Consider the following 26895-nt stretch of genomic DNA (forward strand, 5'->3'; position numbering starts at 1 on the left):
GTGTGGATGTATTATCTGAGACACAGCGGGAATGCTGTGGGGCAATCCTGCTGCATGTTAAAACTGTTACCAGCCAAGGGAAATCTACAGATGAAGGAGCAAGACAATACTGTTACTACTTAAAGATGAGGGAAGGAATTGAAAAGGCCCATTTGGAGCAAGTTTTAAAACTTTTTATAGACTTGAATTGATTTACTTTTTAATCAGAATTTGTAATGAAATTAATCACAGGGAAAAAGCTCAGAGAGACAGGCAAGCAAAAATCCCAGAAATCCCAAAAAATTGCAAGGATATGTGAACAAGACAGTTGGAGAAAAGTACTGAGAAGATTCACTCACAGTAGCACTCAATGAATTCTATTCTATCCTGCTTTCATCCATTTATTTTTTAAATTGTAATATTTTAGCTTGAATAGCATGCCTCTGCTGACCCCTTACCCAGCTTACTATTCACAGAGCCCATTATTTCCATGCTTTTGTTTTGCTTTGCTGAACAAGCCAACCTTCTTCTCACAAGATAAGCTCTTCAGTGCACTGATCATCCCCTAGGTCTCTGCACCTGTCCCAGTTTGGATTAATCTTTCCAGAACCTGAGCGATTAAAGCTGAACGTGGCTTTCCAGATGAGGCCTTATCAGTGTAACAAACAACCCTGCCACAAATCTCTCATCTGATTCATGCTGAGAACACACCTGCCTATTTATATGCCATATAATACTGGTGGCTTACGATGTTTAGATCTTTCTCCTTCTTTGTTTCAACTGATAAGCACTCTGTTGGTAGCCAAAATTCTCAACATCTTCTCAGTGCATGAGCTGGTACTTTCCATTATTACATTGCTAAGTTTAATCTTACAGCTGGCAACATTTTGCAGTTCTTAGTGAACGATGTGCCTGTCCTCCTCTGCATTGATGAGGGTTTGAAATGTTGCCTCAGCACTGAATTGCATTAGCAAATATTTTCCTTTTTTTTTTTTTTTGGGCTGGTAACCTTAGTGACAGTATTACAAAGATCAGTCCCTAGATCACTTTTTGGGACACTGCACAGTCTGTAGGTGACATCCAACCCCATTATTTCCTTCTTTAATAAAACCTCTCATCTCTAATTTAGGCCAACTTCTTAGCTACTCACACTTCATGTACTACTCCCCCATTTTATCCAGTTCCAATAATTATTTCCATGTGTCAGCATTCCTGTGCTTTACTCAAGTCCAGACAGTTTAAATGCACTACAATTTCCCTCATGGAGGTATCAGTTTGACAAAAGCTGTCAAACCAGTCCAGCACAGTCTCTGGTGAACCCATGTCACATTTTATAGCACTTACCTGCATGAGGTCAAAGGACTTCCCTTGCAGAACTAGCAGGTTTTAGTTATTCCTTAAAAGGTGTTATACCTACTGTTTAACTGATATGTACTTGTTCAGATCAGCTTTTAAAGTTTTTTGTTAGTTTTGTTTTCTTTTTAGTTTTTTTATCTGCAGGACATACTTCTGTTACCCAGTGGTCACATAGTACTGCCCGAATTAGACAGTCAAAGTACATCAGGATAGCTTGATTTCATCACAGATGGTTACCACAAAGCTCACCATTTCATTTTACACCTCTTCCACTCTTCTGAGACAAAGACTATTTGCTTCACTGTATTAGTCCTCATTTCCCAATCTTGCTGCACACTCTTTTGCTCCTATGTCTGTCTGATTGACTACACATAAAATTGCATTTTATGTCAGCTCCATCTTCACTATGAACTCACTTCTACTTTCCCTTACCTTGCTTTTACTTATATGCTTAAGAAATAGAGCTCTTTGCTTTGCTTTCCTTTGTGAAGTCTAAGCCAGCATGAGCTTTGGCAACATTTACTTTATCCTCACACATTTTAACCTCCAAGACAGTTTTTGTTTCCTTTCTTCAGCCTTTGTAGTTTCTCACTTTATTCCTAACAGGTTTTTTTTCAGGACAGCCACTCACTCAGTACCACCTTTGTATTTCACACAAAATTACACAGGTCTTTACATAATTAGTGGCATCTATTTCCAGCCCCCCTCCTGAAAGATGAAATCTCAAAGACGACTGCCAGAAGTGTTTTTCTCTCTTTGTTAGTACGATTTAACCCTTCTGTGATGTGGGCAAGTGGCTGTCATGCTTTTTGCTGGAACTACAGAGCTTCTTCATGGTATAAACAAATAAGCTTGGTCAGGTGGCAGGTGGGAACACCGCCTTGCATTTCCAGGGATACTCCACCATTTCCTGCTGCTAAGTCTCCTGTTGTGCTTTGATTTGCAAAGTTTAGAGGAACTGGACTGCCTTTTTCACTGGGATTCACATTTCATTTCATTCTCTCTCTTGACGGTGATACCAACTCGGCCAAATCTATTTTTGCAATCCGTGTTACATTCCCCAGCCCTGAGTTCACAGTAACAGGGGAACTGACCTCGAATTTTGCTCTGCCACTTTGGCTGACAGTGAAGAAACATAGGACTCTGGGTAACACAGTAACACCAAGGTCAGGGAAAACAAACAAGGAATATACTGAAATAATGATAAAATTAAAAAAGGGTTTGTACTAGTCAGAACTCTTTATACACACAGAGCTGTCAGCAAGCTCAGCTGCTTTAACAGGAACATCTTTCCACAAGCTGTTTTTAACTTATTCTCTTCTGATGCAAACCCTGACATAGCTACAAAGTTCGCAAGAAGAAAAAGAACTCTGAAAACCAAAGAGCAAGAACTTTTATCCATCTGACATTATTTCACTCCTTTTGTTTTCTAACTATTTTAGGGGCTTTTTGTCAGCCTTTTCAAAGCAAAAAAAACCCCAAACCAACCAACCAAGCAAAAAATAATCGCCATATAATTAAATTAAATGCAATAGAGTTCTTAAAAAAAAGGTTGTTTCAGAACTCCAATATCTAGTGTGGGGAGAAAGTCTGGCAGCAACCACTGTAAGGTAGAAAAGGACTGAAAATCAAGCTGACATCTGTTTATCTGCATTTCATGAACACACATGATCCTTCAGGTAAGTTTTTCAAAACACAAATCATCACTGCCCTTCTCATCACAAAGACCCAGCGTGACTGGTACACAGAGAATCAAACAAATTCTATTACAGCACAAGCTCTAAGTGGGAGTGACTCAGTGCAACTGTGCTAAAAATCTTAAAAGATGGAAAATCAGCCTGAACTTTAATGCAAAAAGATGTGCTCAAGCCAAGATGTCCTGTGAGCTTGACAAGCACTCCGTGCTTTAAAGTCTCAGAGTTGGAAGGGCACTTCCAGAATTTCCTCTAATTCATTTATATATCCGTACACTTGAGATGCAAGAACGGTCACATCCCTCCACTTCACTCTGCCAAGAAAACAGCTCTGCATCAGAGGATATAATACAGAAACTCCCCTGATTACCAATCTAAGCATGGGATTTCTAGGAATTTGCACTACATGGACCATTTAACCTACTTCACCTATTAGTTTTGTTTCTAAAAGATGCCTGTTTCTAAAAGATGCCACGCATTTAGCCCACCTGGCTGTCCGCAAAGCCACGGTCCAGCTTGTTACCAAATATGAAACAAGAGAAATGCTACTGATAGCCAACTCTCTGCACCGTGAAGCCATCGACTGCCAGAAGGAAAAGCACTGCACAAACTTATGTGAGATGAAATAAGTGTGAGACACAGGTATCACTGAAGTGTTCAGACGATGGACAATTTCCCCACTTTATGCTATAAAATTCACACCAACTAATTTGATGCTACAAGAAAAAAAACCATAAAAATAGTACAATAAAAATGTAAATAAGACCGAGAGATTGCCTACTCTCATTTCTCCCTCATATATATATGGTGCTAAATGCATGGGCAAAGTCTATTCCAATGCAGTTCTTGCAGACTTGAAGTTCCTCTGGAGGGGAAAGCTGCCTCTCTCCAGTCAATCTACTGTATTCCCCTGACTGTTTTGTAGCTTGCTGGCAGAAGACAGCTACAGAGTGCACTCAGCCAGTACCTGAGCTCCTACTTGGTCACTGCATCTGGGCCCACAGAGACAAAAGTCAGCAACCATTCACAAGTGAGAGAAAAAGGGCTGATGTGGCTGCACTTGCCAGGAAAAAAAGCTGTGTTACTACCCAGAGAGGGGAACTACCTCAAAGCCAAGCGTAGCTTCTTGTACAGTCAACTGAGCAGCTAAAAACCCACAAACAACATCCAAAATAGGACACATTTTAAATCTGACTTTACTTTGGAAGAGTCAGTGGGCCACGAACATTACATAGATCATCTGAAGGGAACTGTTTTTCTTAACAGGACAGGCTGCTTAGCTGGTGCATGAAAGCTGCCAGAGCCCTTTATTTATCCCAGCTTTGACAGAGCTTGCCTCCTGAAATAAGTGTAGGATCAGAGATAACGTTCCTAACAGAACCACCACTCCTTGCCTGCATGAGCGTGTCCTATTCCAGCAACTCTGGCAATTCCTAGAAGGCTCGAGCAGCTCCTCTTGAGAGAGGATCCTATCTCAATTCACCTACACTATTACCTTGCTCCCATGGGCTCAATGAAATCCTGCCAAGGTTACTCCCTGACACAACACTTCCATGCTGAAGATGCAGGAGAGAACTGGGAATCTGAGAACAATGAACTCTTCCCAAAGGGAGAATACCTGTCTATTTTACTAGAAGCTATTTTTCAATAATCATGCAGTACCTCTTTAGATTTGCTTTTCTTAGCTTCCAATCTTAATATCTAAGTTACATGCCATCGCTTGTCCAGTATTTTGGACAGACTTAGCTGTGGCCCTGGGGAGTTATGGAAATTCAAATAAAGGAGTCTACTTTGAAACATATGCAAAAGGGGGAAGGAATTAATACACTCTCAGGAAAATCTTCATTATGGATTTCCCGGAGCTTGTGGTTTTGTGGTAATGTGAAACACTCTACCTGTTTGTTTTCACTTGTCTTTTCCAAACACTTCAATTACTTCTACCTCCACACAATTGTTTGAGAACACAGCTGTGTCAGATAAAGCAACCCCTATAAAAACAGCAGCAGACTGCCTATGACCAAGTACTGAAAAGGGAGATGGGAACTTTTCCAAGGGAGTTTAAAAGTGATGCAGTGAGCTCTGAGTTTAAAATGCTGGAAGTCCTCATATTCCCTTGTCATTAATTTCTAAGAAATACCTTTTGGGGTAAGGTTTCTGAAGTGTGCTATCAATTCAGCAAACATTATCACTGAGGTATAGAGAAGGCAGCAAGTGAGATCCAGCAGTATTTTTAGGCTTCTCATTTTTCATCTGTGTTCATGTCACACTGAGTTTCAGGATTTTCCTGGAAGTTTCACCCTCACCCACTTCAGTTGCATTAACTGCCTGATTGTATTCCAACTCCACTTCTCATCCAAGGGCCTCAAAATGCTTTACAAGTACTAGCCTACTAAAACAAACCTATTTTGGAAGTAGGTAAGTACTGTAGAGTCACTGAACAGGTCCAGACACAGAGATTAAATACCAGCAAGGCAATCTCACAACAGTCTGGTGGCAGTGCCAAAAACAGGCTCCAGAATCCACAACACCAAGCACTTCACTCTCAACTTCACTTTAAGTCAAGAAAAAACACTTGGATGTAAGGAAGTGCCCAGCACTGTGAGCACAATAGAAAGGAAATCTTGGTATCGAGGCTCATTGTTAGATGCTGCACACATTCAAACAGCAAGCCAATTAAGACATTCCATTGAAATAAGTGCAACTGATTGCTTCTGAAATCCTTTCCTTAATCCTCTCAAAAATTACTATCTGGACACTGTTAACAATTTCTGTGCTGCACAGTAACAGATACATAAACCATGTACACGGCAACTCTAAACTGGCTTCAGAAAGGTGTCAAATGGAGTGGATTTTTTAAGGGTTAGTAAGAAGTTCAAAGTTTTAAGTCTGGATTCACCTGCCCTTTTACATTTATCTTCCCTTTAAGAAAATTTCTCCAGGAAACCCCTGGAAAGAGCCCAGCAGATCTGGTGCATTCTTGTCAGTGCTTGTTTGCACAGCCTCACATCACAAACTGCAGAACTGCACATTTCCTGGTAGGATGGCCTGAATTTGGGTAAGCACGTCCTCAAAGACAAAAGGGGCAACGCAACACCTCTGATGCCATGATGATTTTTTGCCTTTTCTTTTATACCCTTGTTATACCTTTTTACAACTCCTGTATTCTCAGTGCTTTTGCCTACATTCTTGGACTCAGCTTGTCAAGCTGAGAGACTGAACATCTCAGAAGCTTTGTAGCTAGGGATGAGTGTGCCCCAGAGCCCAAGGTCCTCTCCAGAACACATTCTGTAAACCAAGATAGAACCATCCAGGGGAAGGTTCCTTGGGGAGAGGGGCTCACTTGAGCCTCTCATTGGGGAATCTTTGATAGATCTGCTAATTAGTAACACCTATAATGTTACACCAGATATTTTGGGGTGGGCATTGTGGTGTGCATTGAGGTGCATTCCACCTGGCCGTGTGCACCTAAGGATCCTTAAAACAAATACCAAGGTAAAATCCCTTTTTCCCTTCTAACCGTGTTTGACTCATTTATTTGAATTTAAATACTTAATAGTATCCCAGTTTGGGCTGGGATAGAGTTAATTTTCTTCCTGGTAGCTGGTACCATACTGTGTTTCGGGTTTAGTGTGATACAACACTGGTGACACACTGATGTTTTGGCTATTGCTAAGCAGTGCTTACTCTGAGTCAAGGACTTGTCAGCATCTCATGCTCTGCCAGCGAGCAGGTGCACAAGAGGCTGGAAGGGAGCATGGCCAGGGCAGCTGACCCCAAATGGCCAAAGGGATATTCCATACATAGAATGTCATGGCCAGAACATAAACTGGGGGGAGCTGGCCAGGAGGGACTGATAGCTGCTCAGGGATCAGTTGGGAATCAGTCAGTGGGTGGTGAACAAATTGCATTGTGCATCAATTTTTTGGGGTTATTCCTCTCATTTTCATTACAATTACTATTATTATTATTGTTGTTGTTATTATTATTTTATTTTGCTTCAATTATCAAATTGTTCTTATCTCAACCCACAAGTTTTACTTTCTTTCTGACTCTGCTCCCCACCAGGGCTGCTGGGGGTGAGCAAGCACGCAGCTGTGTGGTACTTAGTTGCCAGCTGGGGTTAAACCATGACTAGCACTCATCAAATGTCAATGTTATTTTGATACAATGCCTCAACTTTCTCTCTTACTATCCTAGGGTACTCCCAAGCCCTCGGGAAGTTTGAATTATTCAGCTGTACTAAGAAGCCATTACATCTTGAATTTCCTCAAGTTTCCCGTTTGATCCATAACACACTCTGCTAAATATAAAAGGCCTGAATTCAAAGAGGACAGTATGATAAGAAAAACAAAGTCTATTCACAAGCAAGATACCCAGTATCCATGCATAGCCATCAAAATGTGCTCAAACCTGAAGAGAGCCCTCCTGAAATTCTCCTGTAATGCACGTGTACCAATCCTAACAGTAAATAGTAACCAAGCTTTCTAGAAGATGTGCTGTACTGAGTCAAAGCTCAGGGAATTGTAAATGCAAACTGGCTTATGCTGGACTTGATCAATAAAACTGTCCTTAAACTGATTAGCAACCAATATTCTCAAGACCTCTGCTACCATGTCAGGCTCAGTCCCCACCACATCAGTCTAGAAATTCTTCCCAGCAAACTGGGGACCTAAACAGAGAAATGGGGAGATTGAGCTGTACAGACAGAAAGGCGTTTTATCAAAAAATCCTCTGATGCAGAAGTACCCAGTAGAGTTATCAAAGAACCACTCCTAGTGCTGACCAAGAAGTTTTACAGCATTACTTAACTCAACAGCACATGAAATAAAAATCAGTGAGATGGTGCCCTAACCAATGAAGAGCAGAAAGCTCCCCAAAAACCCCCCCAAAACCATTATAATGTGTATAAGAACAGCTGACAGCTAAAATACTCAAGGGATTCTGGAACAGACATCCCAGAAACAAACATATGAAGGTGTAAGTCCTCCTCCACACATTCCACAACGTCCAGCTAGAATTAAGTTCTCCATTCTCAGATACTCTCAGTAAATGTGGAAGCTCGTTCTCTTCATAATAGTGGAAATTAACAGGACTGGCTATTGAATGAAAACTTACACATTTGTCTTATGGGTGTTGCAATGCTTTCCCTCACTCCCTCCATTATTTTGGTTAAAACAGACTTCTAGAATTCCCAAAGCAGACACTGACAAAACAGTTGCTTACTGCATCAGTAGGGCAGAGCTTAGAAACAGCTGGCAATTGCATTGGTCTGACCTTTCTCTGGTTTTAGTGGAAGCAACCAGAAGTGAATATAATTAGCCAGTTTAAGATCAAGGTCATCTGTAACTTGTATTTATGTCTTGGAAACAAACAGAAATTCATCTAACTTATACTGTAAGTTATGTTGGAGAAATAGTGTTCCCCATATGCACATGCATGAATGAGCAGCTTTTTGTAATGAAGGTTAGGAGTTCAGTATATGGTTTAACAACACAGAAAAGTTGTCTTCCTTACAGCAGAGGTATAGAATAACCCAGGAATACGGCTATTTTTGACTCCTGGAAAGCAGCCAGTGTTGTCACTGGTGGGTGGAGAAGAGAATCAGGGGAAAGGAGGTATTAGGTCACCTAATCCAAGCCCCAGGGAACACTGCTAAGCTCTATATTCCTTATTACATCTCTTCTGGCAGAAAAATCTTTGTTTGTACAGAATTCACTTTTACTGCTGCCCAAACATGTTTCCAGTACTAGAGATACAATATAAGTTATGCAGGGACTTGAAGCCTGTGAATCACCCAGCAGCACTGGTAAGGCAGTAACCTATTACCAATCATTCTCCATTTTGCTGGTATCATCTAGGATGTCAGAGCTCTCTCTGGTATTTTGATCAGCTCTGTCATATGTTGCCTGGCCTCATTTCCATTCTCTGAAAGAAGAGGAGTGTGGGAAAGCTGAAGAGGATAAAATAACATTACTTTGCAGGCATAAATTTTGTTCTGGAAGCAATTCAAGGTACGGTACCTCAAAGAACCACCTGGGATGAGGCACATCGAGGGACTGGCAGGGAGAAAAAGGAAGAAAGAGAAAAGGACATACTAGATCCTAAAATCATCATGACTTTGGTTGATGTGGTTTTCCACTTTTTGAGTGGAAATTCTCTTAATTTTTGTTAAGTAACTTAGAAATTGCTATTTAAGATTGATTGTCCAGTTATAATCCAAACTGTAACACCTTTTATGTTGTTACAAAGAGAGCCTCTGCTATCTTTTATACTACATAACCCTTTGTACAGTTTATTTGTTGTAGCATCTACTTCTTGCCACTCATGTAGCAGATCTCTGCAATCTCTCATTTCACTGTCAGGGATCAGGTGATTCCCACAGTGCCAATCACACCAAGCCAAACCAAGGGTATTTCCACCTAAAAGTAGTAGTGGAATCTTTGCTGGCAAGTGCTCCAGGCACGTGGCTCAAATCACAGAAGGCAAAGGCAGGGACTAGGGGGATGAAGAACCACCCAATGCAGAAGGTTTGAGAAGGACTTGGGGTGTTGGTGGACAAGAAGCTCAACATGACCTAGCAATGTGCACTCCCAGCCCAGAAAGCCAAACGTGTCCTGAGCTGCATCCAAAGCACCGTGGGCTGCAGGGCAAGGGAGGGGATTCTGTCCCTCTGTTCTGCTCTGGTGAGACCCCACCTGAGTGCTGCATCCAGCTCTGGGGGCCCCAATGTAAGAAGGACATGGATCTACTGGAGCAAGTCCAGAGGATGCCACGAAGATGATTAGAGGGATGAAACATTTCTCCTATGAGGAAAGGCTGAGAGAGTTGGGATTGCTCAGCCTGGAGAAGAGAAGCCTCTGTGGAGACCTTAGAGCAGCCTGTCAGTACCTAAAGGGGACCAGCAAGAGAGCTGAAGAGAGACTTTGTACAAGGGCATGGAGTGATAAGAAAATGGAGAATGGCTTTAAACTGAAAGAAGTAGGTTTAGATTGGATATCAGGAAAAAATTCTTTACTGTGAGGGTGATGAAGCACTGGAACAGATTGCCCAAAGATGTGGACGCCCCACCCCTGGAGGTGTCCAAGGTGAGGCTGGACAGGACTTTGAGCCATTTGGTCTAGTGGAAAGTGCCCCTGGTCAAGGGCAAGGGGTTGAAACTGAACGATCTTTAAGGTCCCTTCCAACCCAAACCATTCTATGATTCATTCTATGAATCTTTCAGTACAAATTTTGCTTATTTTTAATAGAAACTGGCACTCCTAGTTCCACCTGGGATAATGGACAATATTTTGATCATTAAAGAAACTTAAAATTTTATCATGCAATTTTATAATAAAAATGTGATGTTTTCAGGTTCCTGTTCAATTTGTGATCAGATGCAAAACACCACCTGTGAACAGCTATCTTCTTTCAACTACTGAGCTAACAACCATTATAACTCTTCTGTGGCAACATCCTACAGATTTCCATAATCACTGGATCTCAGAATATATTTAGATACTAAGCACATCTTTACCTAATTTCTCCCATTTATGTCAAGATTATCAGGTGCTGCAAATGGAACAGGCTGAGATCTTAGGCTGGCAGTTACAGGAAAATAAAGTGGGGAATACTTGCTTTAAGTAAAAGATCCACATAACTCCAAAAAGTTTCAACATCTGCTCCCCCATTCTGTTGCAGACTTTTCTATTATCTACATTTATATCACATACTCTTGTGCCACTTGTAAAGCAACTGAATATTCCAAGCAATCCAGAGCTTCACACCTTAGTGGAATTTTTTTTCCTAGAACTAGGAAAATTCTTGTAATTATATATGTAGCTAGTTATATTAAAAATCTGGCAGAGTTCCAGAAAGAAAGCTTCCAAAAGACTTACTACTGATCAAAAATAATTTACACATCACTTCTGATGTGTTTTCAAGTCAGCCTGAAAGTATTCGAAACATCTCTTGGGTAAAAAATTCCTATTTTTAAACACCTCTACCCTCAAGCCATCAGATAAACGTCTAGAACAGCAGAAAGGAGGATTACAAAATTTTCCTAAAAAAGCAAACACGGCCTTCTGGGATGACAGCAAACATAAGAAATGTCAGACTAAACATACATTTTTGAGAGAAGATGTAAGCAACTAAACAGAGTGCAGCAGTGCCATCTCATCCTTAAGATCATCTGCCCAGTTTTGCTTGGAAAGCCCAAGCTAAACTCCACATTGTCAGGATCAGCTCAGCAACTAATTCACCTTCCTCCATAAATACACTTCAAAGAAGCAGGAGAACAGCTTTGATGTTGACTCTGGATTATCTACTCCTTCCCTTGAGATTATTTCTATTTGTTTTGGTTTTGTGGCTTTTTGTTTTGGTGCTTTTTTTTTTTTTTTTTTTGGTTGGTTGTTTTTCTTAATTTGGTTTTCTCACCTTATTTCTTGCATTTTAAGATACATCAACTACACACCTTAATATATTATGCTGCTGATCACAAGCAGGTGGTAAAATTATAACTCCCTTGTTTTAATTTGCATTCATTTTTATGCACTCATTATTTTAGAAGTACCTCCTTCCACTTTCTCACCACTGTTACAGAAGTCATGACACTAGAAAAGAGCCACAGGAACAGAAACAGAAAGTATGAGGTATTTATGTGGAATTAAAAGAGAATGAGGTGAGGATTGTCTCTCCTACCACTGATGCACTCGGTTACTCCAAGTTTTAGCTGCAAACATGGCTTCCTACACTGGTACAGCAAGAAAGTCTGATTTCTACTCTGATAGGGATGATCTCTGGAAATGCACCTCCCTTCATCCTTTTTTTTTTTTTTTTTTTCCTCTTAATTAATGAAGCAAACATTTGATTTCTGGAGAGCTTATATGTAGCTGCAGGGTTAACAGCTTTCCTGACAAGGAACAGCTGAAGCTGTTTGAGTGGTACATCAAAATGACATTTCTAGTTCATGCACCAGCATATGATGTCTTACACTGAATGCTGATGGCTCCTCCTCAGAACTGAAGGCCCATCTTAACCTCAAAACTGGCACTGCTTAACACAGCAATGAAAAATTAAAGGCATAAAGCAAAGGCATAAAGCAATTACCTTCCTCCAAAGAAGGAAATTTTACAGACATGACAGAAGTGGTTCGTGGTTTTAGTTCTGGGACTACCATTTAATGTAACTACTCTGGCCAAATATCGTTCACAATCAAACTTTCAAAAGTCAGCTGCTGTTACAAGCTTTTAGCTGCTGCTGGTGCAGCACGAAGCACAAGAAGCATGTGAGGAAAAAATACAGAACAAGTCCCTAATGTAGACTAACCCAACATATTTTTGAGAACAGGAAAATGAAGCTCAGAACTATGATCCAAGTCTGTTTGTCATGGTGAGAACATCACAGAATAGGCTCTCAATGGCCCGAGGAAGGCAGGTCACCTCCTCGTGTGCAGTTCTCCTCAGAAAAGACAACAGTCCAGCTAGAACAAGAGACACAGGATTTGGCTACAAAACTTAGTATTTACCCATATTCTGTCTTTTCATCACAACAAAACATGCCCCCACTGCAGCAGATCTACAGCAAGAGGAGGAACCAGACCCTGTCAAGACTCTTATCTGTCACACTACGTGTCCCTGTTCCCCCGTGGCTGTGACTGCCTTGCTCACAGAGTGAGACAAAGACCTCCGGCCTGCAGCAAAGCACATAAAACCACCTCCTAAAGACACCAAAATCTGTGAAACCACTATGCTGAGAGCACATGTACCCAAAGTCAGCTTTGCCAAAGCAGTAGAATACCTAGCAAGGAGGTCCTCAGCAGGTTTTCTACAGCAAAGTCATGCTGTCTGTGCAATGTGTGCCCTGCACTCCGAGCTAACCACAGTGTAAAAGCAAAATTGAAAAAAAACCCCACCATAATCCAGAAAGAACCTGAAAAGTAATACTTTGCAGCGACAGATGGCACATGCCATGGAGCTCCCCAAATGGCTGTTGTGTTTGAGCTTGCTAGATCTATTCATTCCACTGTCCCCCAATTCTGTATCCCCTGCAGCATCCCTCACCTGGAACCAGAGGAGGGACAAGGGGGAGGACAAAGAAAAACTCAGAAACCTGAAGTTTGTTTGGAATTTATTCCCTTGAACATTTCACACAGTTGAACAAAAAATATCTCAATTTCACAGCAACAGGGAAACCACGTGTTACATAATTCAGAGACACACACACCCAAAACAAAAACAGGTTGAAAACAACTGCATAAATCAAAGTCTTCAAAGGGACTATACAGTGGAGACATGAAGCCTTTCTGAGCACTAAATCATCTCACTTGAACATTATCTGTCACTGAACTTATTGTATGCTCAGTCCCTCCTTTACTCTGAGGGAAACAATCTCAAAATAGTATTACTCAGATTCCACTTCTCAAAAAACCAGACATTTTAATTCTGCAATTAAAAGAAAAAACAATCCAACTCCTTCACACAAACTTAATACTATTTTTCTAAGACACAAAAACATTCAATAAAGCTCTTAAAGTGCCCAGAAAAATTCATATCACCCTTTGGAATATACACATACAAACAACAAATATTCCAGTGGCACAAGTCTACAGGTCTGAAAGCTAGAGAGAGGAAGAGTTGGGAGCCTCGTTACTCCCCAGAAAAAGTGTTCTTAGCAGGATCCAGCCACGAGCACAAACTCAGCACATTGTTATTTTGGATATATCCTTCTCAGTCCTCAAAATGTTTTTCAGGATTTTTCAGTGAAACTCCATCAGGTCAGCTGCATCTCCTACTCTTAAGAAAAAATAACCTTCCCATCAGGCCTTTTTCTTTCCAAATTTTCTTCAAATAGCTGATCCTTTAGCATTCTCCTTTCCTTTATGCCAAAGCCACTCAAATCCTGATAAGAACACTGAAAAGGAACATGATGGACTGGGAACAGTCAAGCACTTATCCTAACAGATTCCTGGCTTGTTATTGAGGGATGATTCACTGCACACTGAACCCTGGTTCTAATCGGGCAACCCGTACACTCTCCTCAGCTTCCAAAAATACTGGCTCTGGTTCTTAAGTTTGTATTGTAAGTGTTCCAGAGAAAAATCAATCTTCCATCAGATCTCTCTGCAGCTGAACAATACTCCAATAAAAGGGGTCAGTATCATGTGCCATGTCCTGCTAAACACACCACCACGGCTCCTCTAAACAGGTTAGACAATATTCAAGGCACGCTAGTAGAAGAAATAGCTTTCATCCCAATTTGGTGGTGCATCCTGAATTAAGACTGTTTTCCTTTTTGTTTTTTTACTTTTGGCAGGGAAAAGAGTGGGATATGTTTGTAAATGTTCAGTGGTTTAAAATGAAGGCACCTCAAACTGAATGTCATGTCACAGAATTTGTTTGCTGTTATCTTCTGTAATTTAATGCTTAAACCAGACCAAATTAAAACAAGAACAAAACCCAAAGGTGAGTAATAATAAAAAGAAGTGACCAAGTAGAGGATTTCATGAAGATGTTTGTTTGCACAGCAAACAGTATTGCTTTGAGCTAAATCATTTTCACAAGTAAGGCATGTTCAGTGTATGCAGAAGGGTGAAGAGGTAATGCTTCTGAACAATAGAGGTAATGTTTATGAACAAGAAGCTTATTCCTAAACAGAAATATATATTTGTATTTTTTCAGACACAAAAGTTGAATTGTGTACAAATAATATTGGATACATTAAAAAATATTCCTTATACTTGTACAGACACTTAAGATCCTTTTGCAAATGTGGCTCAGATAATTTAGTTCAAAATTTAATTTACTTTACATGAAAGAACTTCCTCGTGTATATTGCTCGCTATATACAACAGTACTTGTTTAGGGGTCTACTGTTAAGGGCTTTGCTCTGAATATTTCTCCCTGAAAACACTTAAGGCACATCCATAGGAGGATTTTAACTTTTCAGATTGCATGCCTATACAATATACACTATATATTTATGTGGCATTAAAGCAAAAGTCCTAGTACCTCTACTTTGTATTGCATTTGCCAGTTTTTCATACTATCGCTTATATTTGATTTCTTAATCTCTCACAGGTCAAGTAACTACAGCAAAAGATCTCATGACTTGCCTTTTATTGCTGTGCAAGTATGAGTTTCCCTAGGCAGTCTTTCCTTTATGAACTTCCTACTGCTGATAGGGACAGAAATGCATTATTGTGAAAACACGAGCCTGAAATGGGAAATATTTTACAACAAAACATTGCTGGCTAACATCACCCCAAGGAGCATATCATAAAGCTGATAGGGGTAAAGACTGTTCCAAGTCCATCTGTTAAGAAAGAGCTGAAAACTCGGAAATATATTCTTACAGACCTTTAGAACAAACAGAAGAACAGCATTTGCATTAAAAGCACATTAAAACCATATAAAGTACTGTAAATAATATTCAAAAAAAAAATCCAAGACACAGCAGTTACAGATTATCAAAGGGAGAGACAGTTGAAAAGCAAAAAATTTTTGTTTGTTTTTTTTTCTTGGCAATAGCAGCATTTTGGCACAAAGGCAAATGCAGAAGATAGAGAAAAACACGCAGACAAGGTACAGAGAAAGTTACAGAATCTACCACAAGCATGCCACAGTTGAGCGGGACCAAAAGCACAGTAAGAGCTGTCCCCAACTTCCCCTTCCCAGAGAGAATGGCAGCCACTGCCCAAAAGCTTGTTGCCACCTCCCACACCGAGGGGTTCCAGGAGCCAGCGTGGCTGCTGCCCTGGAGCCACGCGGGCTCCCTGCAAACCCCTCACAAAGAGGGTGACTCCAGCTGACTGCTGAACAAACCTCAACTTGCTGATCACAGACTGTGCCCTGCAGCTATGGCTGGACAAGGGACAGACAGGACACACCAAATGCCAGCTAGGGCTGTGGCCACCCAGGGAGGGGCTGACACCCTTGAGCAAAGTTAATACATGCCAACCAGGTTAGTGACACAGCACAAGAAGGGGCTTCTTGTGACCAATCTCACCTCACCTGACTAAACCTGCTGATGGCTAGTTTGTGGTTGAATGTATTTTAAGCATTAAGCTGGCTAAAAAAGATTTGGTGGTATAGCAAAGGGGGCAGTGAACGTAGGAAGAAAGCCCACGCAATTTACATCCATTTGGGATTTCATGACAACTAAAAAGCAGGCCTTGCATGAGCCACCACAAAGCTCCCTGAAACAAGCACTTTTGGTAACTCAGGGCTGAATTTAACTCTCAGGTATAAAATTTAAAAATGGCTGGCTTTTTATATATTCCATAATGGATGCTACTGTTGTGCACCTTCCCTTTGCCTTCTCGGCTATCTTTACATGTCCACCAAATATCAAACCTGAGCATGTTACACACTTTTCTGTTTTTAATTAATCCTTTTAGGGGCAACTTACACTCCACACCAAGATCTACCTCACTACCAAGGATAGCTCAGACCTCAGGGCTTGAAATTGCTATTGCCAAATTCCATTTGGTGGCACTTGCCCTAAAGGAAGTAAAACACTTTCAGATGTATGACCTGTACTAGGTGAGTCACCAGAAGTGAAGGCTTGGAAACAGCTCTGCCTCGTCTCCCTCTCAGATGGGTTTTTGCTCAAGGTATTTGTCTAGTTTACAGTGAAAGCTTGCAAGAAAGCATATACACAAATAGTTTAAATTCAGGAGTTACACTGAGATGTAATCTTACAGACTCCTTTTAATTATTTAGGAATAATATCCTGTTGTTCCACTGCATAGCTAAGCTTTTAATTCAAGAAGGTTTGTTTTGTTTTTTCAAACCATAAATAACTGTAAAACCCAGCTTTCCTGACCTACCCACCCAGCAAGAACAGGAGCTGAAGGTAGGCACCTCTAGGACATGACTGCTACTCTAACAGAGAACTGACCTGCCTTTAATGCCACTGTGGCTTGTTTTTAAAGTACATTCCAATCAACTTCCTCCTGCTTCTTAACCATTGCTAAGTCAGTAGTTCCAAGATATACTTCAATCATACTGCACAAAGAAAACGAAACTCAGCCACTAATGGTGTTTCTTTAGCACAAGAGGCACTGCTCACCTCTCCTACCACTGAGTGTACTTCTGCTATGCACACACAAGAATGCACCACAACACACTGCCTGAAACATGACCCAGCTAAGCTGAGGATGGTCCTGATGCACTTTGGGCACTGCAAGGGGCAAAGCTTTAAAAGGTCCAAAAGCCCTAAACATAATGCTACAGTTATACACTGCTTTAAACAGGCAGAAAGCAAACAGAAGGAGCCCTAGATTTCAAGTTTTGCCATTAGACAAAATGGTGTCTGTTCCATCTTAGCCCTCTGGAAGTACTACAGTGCTTCTACAGGATGGTGCCACCACTACAGAAGGACACGTCTGATTTATAGCTGACTTATATCTGGTTTACAGAAGTTTATCACAAACTGTGCTCTAGTGTTTGCTCTACTGAGTGATCATTTAGGTGCTACTTGCTGAATGTTCCTTTGTAAAAGTAATTAAATTTGATTTGCTGGAAGGCCTAAATCAAAGGAGATTTTCTGCCAGCAGTTGCTGTGATAAACTAACTGATAAATGTAATTAAAATCTCCTTCCAATTCTCATCACCTACAGCTTCACTCCATGAAATACCTTATTCTCACATCGGTTGCCTGTGCATCAATAAATATTTTTTCTATTCATCTTTGTTTTTTGTAGCTTGGAGCATATTCTTAAAGTTTTTTCACTTCCAGAGAAAGAAATTTTAACTCTATCCAGTTATGCAAAAAATGCTGCAGTTAACGCATCTGTCCATAGCATTTTGCAAATATCATTCTTCCCTACCTTCTTCCCTTTTCTCACTTTTGCCATATGGAAATTACACACATACAGAAGAGGAAATCTTGAAAGTAACTAACTCCAATAATCAACTGCACACACTAAGAATAAATTTCTGTCAGACTGCATTCAGTTACAATCTTAGAAACACTTGTAGAATACTATAAAGTCAAAGAACACCATGATTTTTATTTGCTCCTGTGTTGTCAAGGTCCTCTCAAATGGCACTATGAAAACATTCTTTTCTCAAAGTACTGCTCTAAGTATGTTCTCTTTTCTAAAAGCAGCTGATTTAGTTTATCCAGAGTCTTACAGAGCAAGTACTAGAAATTAATATTTCTTCCTTTTTCTGACATCATGAAATGAGCACTTGGGGGCTGGGCAAACGAGCATTTGTAGCACAGACACTTCTCTCGTGTTAGAAGGAATTAGAACTTCAAGTTAAAAGGAAAAACTATGTCACAGTAAGACACACACATTCACCACCCCATTCCCAAAGCCACGGCCAGGAGCAGCAGAGATGCTGGCAGAGGGAAGAGCACCATGACCTGCCAGCACCACGAAATTCAAGGGGTTTAAGGAATCCAATCCCATTAGCTGTCAGACACCCAGAATTCCAAAGGAGGCACAATCCAAAGATAATGGGATCTTTCCCATTCAAGTACCAGATTAATGAAGAGAAGCTTGGGAGAACGAGAAACCACACCCAGAATTCAGGAAAACACAGAAATCCAGTTTGTGAGCTATTCCAGTGCTTCAGAAAAACTTTTAATTTCACAAACACTGAGCTGCACACATTACAGGGCTCTTTTACCTGGGCTGACCCAGAGGAGACCCTCAACTGAGCATCTGTGTTTTCCTGGAATTCTTTCAAATAATGTCCTTGAAAGAACTGAGAACATCTAGGCCCCAAAGCCACAGCGCAAAATCATATATTGAGATTTCCACGTAACACACAAAATTCACATGGCACTGCAAAAACCAAACGAGTTACACAGCTCAAAGTTGGGTCACATGAATGCTTACTGGTCAGCAGGCTGCCCACAGAATTCCCCTAGGATCTGCCCGAGAACTTCTGACTGGACATAGAGAAAGGGAACCCCAAATGCCAGCAGCTGACACATGAAAAAGGAGTCCAGAGGGTTCTGGGCTACGTGGTGCCCAATGGAGGAGACTGTGCTGTGCAGGCGCTGGCTCACCACCCTAACTCTGCCCACGAGGCCGAGCGAGTACTGCACCACCCTGCTAAAGAAGGAAGCGGAGCTACCTGGGGCCCTCTCTGCTGAGGCGGGGATGCTGTTGGCCCGTCCGCTCCCATCGCTGGCCATGGCGTCCTGCAGAGGTCCCTTGGTGTCCTGGAAGAACGTGGGGCAAGTTAAATTCACGTTAAAATTGAGATTGCTGTATGTACTGAACATGCTGAGCTAGGAAGGCATCCAGCTTGCAATTGAGATACCCCGCAACCATCACATAAGGCAAGGGCTGGAAAACAAGCATGTTCCTTCTCAATTTGAGGCTTTATTAAAGCTCTGAAAAACAAACTGGATATCCAAGAAAGTCAAAGCAGTAACATCTCTCAAAAGTCTGCTCCTCTGGGAAATAAAACAGGTACCATTTTAAGGGTTTATTTTTGGCAGGAAGGATGGCACATATTGGGATGGATCCATCATCCTTCCAAAAAGGAGTACAGCTTCAGCTTGTACTAATAAAACCTGTGAATCAGGCAGAAGGACAGGCACCACTGCTAGCACAAAGGAAAATAAAATTTAAGGGAGAAGGACAGTTTGCAGCATGCAAGCTTAACAGAACTTAAGAAACCAGCATGTAGCTTGCTCAGTGTATGCAGAAATACTGAAAAGGGGCTTGAGGAGAAAAATTAAGTGCCTTGGATTGTAATGACAAAAGCTGAGGGACTTTTCTGTATTACACAGTGTCTCTTCATCCTGTATTTACAGCACAAATGCTTCTATTATGATGGTATAGGAAAGGGGATATTCTGTCTTTTCATGCAGGTTCCTGTTAACACACAGCAAACTTTCAGAAATGAAGGCATGTGATCTTCAAAGCTTATGCAAGTGGGGTAGAACTTTATGTTTCAAGGGAAATGCAAACAATTTGTTTCATCTTAAGTAAAACCACAGAGAAACAAAGCAAAACCAGAACTGGTAACATTATTCATTTAGTCTCAGCACAGACTGAGAAAGTATTTCAGCTGACAAGAAAAACAAATCAAAATTCTGTTTTGAATGGGATAATACATCATTTTATAATAAGTACCATGAAAAGAGTAATACTAAGCAGAGGAATTGCTTTTAAATAAAATTTGGTTGAACTCCAAGCTTTCATGATACATAAAGCAACTAAATGCACTCTGAATTTTTCTCCTTTCTGAAAAAACCCCAAACCATCACACATACTTTCCCAATGTTAAGAATCAAAATCTATTAACACAGCACATTAGATGAAAATAACGAGTTACCTTTCCTGACAGAGGACCCACTGCTGGCCTCTTCCTCTGAGCATAACCAGAGACTCGGTAACAGTAGTGAGGTTTACAGTAGAATTTACCTGCAGATAAAACACAGATGATGGTCAGCAACAGGAACACAAGAATTTAGCACACTATAACTGTGCATCTCACTGCAACTTATTTTCTGCTGCTACTCCCGTTGCTCCCTGTAATTTCTTCACTATATGCAGAGGCAAACACTGGCTGAAGTTTTAGCTCCAGCCCTGCTCTCTCCCCTTGTAACTAGCCTCCTTTCCATTGGGTGCCTGACAGCCATTTAGTTGAAAATCCTATCAAACACCAAAGCAAAGCTGTGAGGCTTGTGTGGTATCACATGCTAACAATGCGGCAGTGTGTGAGGAACAAAGAAATCATCACATGAAAAGCTGGCAGAAGCACTTTTGGAAAAAGCAAGAATGAATACAACCAGCAGAGGAAAGTGGGAGAGGACAGTGTTAACTCCCAAAGAACCATCTCTCAAAGTGCACAGTGGCTACTTGTAGAAAGGACAATGATTCATTTTCACAAATAAGACCTTTTGTGATCCTACTGGTTTTACTAGCACCCCAGAAGTGTAGAGAGGTTTCTCACTGGTATCTGAGCACTGTCAGGAAGACAAAGCAGCATTAGCAATACTGTAATACAAGTACTACTAGTACCAATAAAAGCAGCAACCTGATGCCTCATAATTATCTTCCACTGTACCTTTGCCAGTGTACCCTGCTTGGCACATGCAGCCAGTAACATCCTCCACTGCTACCCATTCCTAGAGCTTTGCTAATGCATTCCCAACATATATTCTGACCTCTGCCTCTTCCTCTAGTTTCTCTGTGCTGATACTTGCACAATGCTTTATGATGGAAAAGTGACAAACATCTTTCTAGAAATCTTTTCTTCAATAAGTATTTCTTACTATTTACTCTTACCAAAACCTGCTTTTTGAGATTGTCTGAAATGAGCAACAACTGAAAAGCTCTTACACAAAAATTCTCAGACTCTGAAGCCTAAAACCAGACACCGACTACAGAAGGCTGCAGAATGCTTATCAGCCCAAACAGCTAGATGAACAGCAACAATGTGTGCACAGCTTTTTTTTTATATTTCCTCTCAAAGAAAACTCAGAAAGAAATATAAGCTACATTTTCACAGTGCTTACATTAGATAGGATACCACAGATTTCTGTTTAGCCATATCTGCTTCATACACACACACACCTGTTAGGCACGTAATATTTAAGAATCAATGCTATAAGCCTGCTGAAACTCCAAGCTTTGTGTTTGCTTCACTAAAAACTATCTGGCCATGACTGCACACACAACTTGCTTGCAGAGGGAATCACTAAAAATCTGGTGGTAGAAACTGTTTCAGCCCATACTGTTTCAGCTGACAGAGGAGCTCAGTCTGTTACCGCTTAACATACAGTCAGATATTCAGTTACTGGTGAATGCCCAAAATAACAGCAGGGCTCAAAAAAAGGTTTTCTCCAACTCTGATTTCTGACAAAGATGTTACTTTTATATGTTGATTTCAAAATGACCACTGGCCCCTTTAAACTTGCATGCCAAGTCTGCTGACCTTCCGGACAAGCAATAAAGGGGTTTCTATTCCTCACTGGGAGTCTGGTTTGATCATTCTAAGTTTCCTCAACTCTTCACAACCCAGCAAGTCCATTACTTAAAGTCATTACATAATGCATCACGAATACACAATTTTAGCTCTTTTTGCCCCTTAACCCAGACGGTGTTTCCACAGCCATTTTTTAACCCAGTATATACTAAAAAATTCTTCCTAGTTACACTTCCTAGTTATCTACCTAGTGGATACCTATCAATTTCAATCTGCAGTAGAATATCTTGGGATGTCATCCTGTGACTTCAATTCAAAATTTTTACTTCATCTTTGCCTCCATCAGTGGGGAAAACTACTGGTACACTTTTTTCCTGTTATTTTGTTTGCTACACAATCATGTCTGAAGTAGAATCCTAACTTGTCACTAGTTTCACACCATTTTGTACTTATTTTCCTACTGAGTTGGGATTAAAGATAGGCAGCTGTGGAAGGAAATAAACGCATATCTGTTGATGTGAATCAACATTTACCTCAAATACTTTCTCATACATTTTCTTCAGAAACTGTGATGTTTTTGTCAATCAATCACTGCTCAAGCAAAGACTGCAATACATAGCTACTCTTAGAAGGAGATCACAAAAGTGACGGATGATTTTAAATTATTACTTTCAATATGCACACTTTGTTGATAGACGGAGTTTCACCTGCCATCATATTGTCTGGTTTCTCAGACTTGTAGGGTATGTCTGAAGTTTCCCTTAATTCTTAGCATGTTAGATGCTGTTAATTGAGGCACCAGCAAGTTTTGTAATCATAGTCTTTCCTCCTTAGTCTCTCAGATACAGAAAATGAGTCATTACTAAATCTTCAGTAACTACTGCAAAAACACTCTAACACTGACTTACCTCTATTCAACTTTGAGGTTCCATTTTTTTCTGTATAAACAGAACTTAGCTTGTAATGACCTATTATCACAGCCCCTAATTATAAAGTTCCTATTTTATTACATCTAAAATAAACATACAGAGTTGGACAGTTGTGGTACCTTCAAGAAGAACGAGCTGACTGCATTTATCTCCAGCCTGCTATTTTCTCTTAACTGGTATTAAACACTCAGGAGTTTTATTTAAATACTGTCAAATGAGGAGAGTAAAAGGTCTAGCCCTCAAACTCAGCCTGTAGAGCTTTTTAAAAACTCCAGCTATTATTTGTTTCCCTGCATTCTAGCAGCTGTTACGATGTTACATTAATTCCTACGACCTCGGCTGCTTTGCTGCCAGCATGACCTGGCCACAGGAAACCCACGCAGTTCCAACAGTTTGAGAGATGCTGTCTTGGGAACGGAAGTTACTCTCTTCCCTAACTCACCAAATAATTTTTAAGCAACGAAAGAGCCCCCCCAGGAGTGTGAAGAGATTTGTGAGCAGAAGGCCCTTTCCCTCACCGTCCTCGATGTCGTAGGCGTAGGACGACAGGCGCAGGGTGGTGGCGCAGTACTCGCACTTGAAGCAGCTGCGGTGGAAGAACTTGCCCTCAGCACTGAGCCTCTCCATCACATAGACCCGCTTGCGGCAGAAGTAACACACGTCGCTGCCTCCCAGGTTCTGGGGGAACTCCTTCTTCAGCGAGCCCTGGACAGAAACAAGCATGGCTGAATTTGTGTATGTCCAGCCTCACCGAGGTCACACGGTCATGTTTTCTTCTCATTTACATGGTGGATACGGGAGCACCTGGATGCTGCTGCAGTTCTCGGACACAGCTCACGGTTTTAACCAGGACACCAAAAACTAACCTTGTTGTCCAGGAAAAAGGGTCCTAGGATGCCATGCCTACATATATCAGGAGTAAAACGATTTCTGGGTAGATGAGTGGACACCAGTACTACTAATGATGACCTTGAAACCAGTGTCTTAAGGAGGTATATGAAGAAAGGCAAAACTATTACAACATCCTCAAACAGCAATTCTTAGACCTACACTATCAAAACCAGTGTCTCCTCCAGAAAGCAGCAGTACAGAAGTGTTAGGAACAGCTTCTCAATCAATTATGCACAACCTTTGGACGCTGGCATTAGATTAAAATATTTGGCAAAGAAAATGAGGACAAGAGTGAGGGTGGATGGAGAAAGGGAAACAAAAATCTCTCACAAAGCTACGACAGATTCCATCAGTGGTGTAACAACTGGACACTCACAAAACTTCAGATCTACACAACATCTAATCACAAACACGCGTCATCGCCGGCACATCGTCTTACCAGTTCCTTCTTGTCTAGAAGGGTTTTGGGCTGCTCTTTCCTTTGAAGCTGATTGGCTATCTGCTCAGCCAATGAGCTCACTCCGCCTGTGTACATCTTTATATACTTCTACCAGATGGGTTGAATAAAACAAGAGTGATGTGAGAAAAGAAAAAAAGAGTCAAATTAAAAAAAATAACTGGAATGATGATAGGTTAGGTGGTGAAAAGGTGCAGAGAGGTCAAATCATGCCAAGACAGTGGACAATATGAAGTGACAAGTAGTAATAACAAAGCCAGTGTCATCAGAAATCACCAGTACAGTCCAGGATCACCTGTAGGAAAGGACAGGAAGGCTTGCATTTTGCATTTTTAAGTGTCCTAGAAATACTATGATGATGAAGGGAGCAGATCTTGTTTTTACCTGTGGGGTATTTTGCCCCTGGAAACTTGAGTATAGACACTTCTAAAAGATGAGGCTAAATATAGGTTAAGACTTTAGGTTCAGGTAAAATTGACATCAGAAACAAAGATCTTTTAGAAGACATGTTACACAGTCTATGCAACATGCTGATTACAAAAGTGTATTTGTATGCTTTGCACCTGGACAGAATTAATTTACAGAGCATTCACAGCGCAGGGAGAAGTCCTTAACTAAAGAACTCACAGTGATTCAAAAATATTAATTCTTCCAGTGCTAAAAGTACACAGAAGTTTATATGGGAAAAGATGGAAGAGCCTCATCCAATGCATTAAAGCCATACCTGCATACATCTGGAACGTATATTTGTTCAACCCTGAACACGGCTTTATGACTTGGCTTTTCTCCATCATGGGCACAGACTGACTCCATAACTCTGGATATCTAAAAACCCTCCAGTATTTTCAGCAGTCCAAGCAAGCTGGCTGTTACCTTAGATGGTACCAAGTGAGTGTCTGCAAGCCAAGTTCATTGCTGCAGGAGCGGAGGAAGTGTTTTTCACAGGAAACACAACCGTTGGCAGCAATTACATGGTTAAGAAAATGAGGTGGTTACATCCATGTTAGCTCAATCACACTGCAAATGCCATGGATTTGACTCAGAGCAGCAAAGAGCACGCCAAGCAACTTCCCTTTTCCAGATTAAGCAGCATTAGGAACGTTTCTAGCTGGAGCCTTAGCTAATACAGGATCAGAGAGTCACTCAGCTTCTAGCAAGTGTGAAATGCCAAGGATAACAAAAGGAAAGGACTACAGCTGTATCTTAAAACCCCCTTTACTTTATAGCAGAACTTGCTTGAAGCACAGTAGTTATTTCCCACAACTAAAAACTAATTTAATATGTGGTTATTAGCCTTTTAGGAATGTTTAAAACCTTCACAAGTTCAGACATGAGAACAGCAGGAAGCACCACAAAAACTGAAATTCACCACAGAATGGGTACTGCTTTGGGGAAAAAGATTATGAAAAAGGAGTGCTCAGCCAGAGATTACTGCTGCTGTCAACTACAGTCCTAATTCCTTAAGCTCTTTGTCACTGCAGTAATGAGGGTTTATTTCCACCAAGAATTTATACCTGTCTACTGATTCCATTCCAAGAGGCAGAGCACTTGCAGTATTTCTATATGCAAGAAATAACAAATGATTTGTCTTTCAGAGTTTTCCAGGCTTCATGTGTGCACATACGTATGTGCAGAGTTGCTTTTCAATGACACATATCTTGTCAAACATTACATTTAAGATGCTGCTCGCTTCTAAACTTTTCTTCAGCATTGATTTTTAACTGGCAATCATAATAATTTGGCCAAGAGTTTTCCATTTCCTCTGAACGACTAGAGACCTTTGAGACTTTTAAAGTTTTCTTAAAAGAGAGATCAAGCACTTCCATGGGAAAATCTTCCTTATAGCTGAACTAGGTTTCCCCGATCAAGTTTTGCTTTGAAACCTTCAACTGCAGATCCTTCAGGATGTTTAAATTTCTGCCAGCACATATGAAATTCCATGCTCAAAAAATGAATATGTTAATATTAACTCACAGTACCTTGGACTATTTGGTGTGAGAAATTTACTTGCTGAATTTTTCATTCGCGGCTCTGCGTTTCTGATTTGTTTTGCTTTTTGACTATATATCACATCTGGCCTAATTATGGATATTAAGTGAAGCATTTTATCTTTCTTCCCATGGTCAAAAGTCTTCAAGACATACAATGTTCTGCAACATTTTCAAGAGGAGGAAAAGAACTTGCTCCAGCTTAGGTCAAATCAAGTTCCTGCTGTTTATGTAGGAAAACAGCAACTAGTTCAAATTCTCAGTGATTTTCCAAAAAGCCAAAGTACTTTTTATTTCACGCTGTCCAGTAACCATATGCACACACACACATTCTGTTGTTTGGCCCAAACCTTCAACAAAAGCAGCAAGCAAAGCCAGAAAGCTTCACTGCAAAGCCAGAAGGACCATCAGTGCTCAAAACCCCTGGTTTGAGTGTGAGATGCACCACAAACTTCTCATGGACACCGAGTGTTAAAAACATTTCGTTCAAACTGCTTTATTGGCTGCCAACAACCGAGCTGTGCCAGGCACGGGGGCTGCCTCTGGCTTCTCGCTTGAGCACGAGTATGCACAGAGGTTCTGCAGGTGAAGCAGTGCCAGCCTGGCCGTGGCCCGGGGCGTGTCCTTGGCAAGCAAAGGCAGCTGAGTGCAGCTGGAACGCTCAGGCAAGGGCTACCTGTCGGAGAGAGTCGGATGAGGGTGAGGAAGGGCGATTGGAAGAGC

The 26895-nt window shown here is 41.0% G+C and overlaps 1 protein-coding gene across 10 annotated transcripts in view; it reads right to left on the bottom strand.

Annotated features, from left to right (window-relative positions):
* Nucleotides 1-26895, bottom strand: part of MICAL3 (microtubule associated monooxygenase, calponin and LIM domain containing 3) — a 159656-nt gene that overhangs the window by 45825 nt on the left and 86936 nt on the right. For 5 of the 10 annotated variants that reach the window (XM_017726253.1, XM_017726254.1, XM_017726255.1 and 2 more), the window contains exons 22-26: nucleotides 26849-26895; nucleotides 24167-24274; nucleotides 23355-23541; nucleotides 20312-20400; nucleotides 19100-19187 (exon numbers count right to left, since the gene is read on the bottom strand). In XM_017726253.1, coding sequence (XP_017581742.1) covers nucleotides 19100-19187; nucleotides 20312-20400; nucleotides 23355-23541; nucleotides 24167-24274; nucleotides 26849-26895 — 519 coding nt within the window. The remainder of the gene's footprint in view (nucleotides 1-19099; nucleotides 19188-20311; nucleotides 20401-23354; nucleotides 23542-24166; nucleotides 24275-26848) is intronic. The other 5 variants (XM_017726259.1, XM_017726260.1, XM_017726258.1 and 2 more) reach the window with 1 other exon arrangement.

This window comes from Corvus brachyrhynchos, unplaced genomic scaffold (genome assembly GCF_000691975.1).
Source record: "Corvus brachyrhynchos isolate BGI_N302 unplaced genomic scaffold, ASM69197v1 scaffold191, whole genome shotgun sequence".
NCBI classification, from domain to species: domain Eukaryota; kingdom Metazoa; phylum Chordata; class Aves; order Passeriformes; family Corvidae; genus Corvus; species Corvus brachyrhynchos.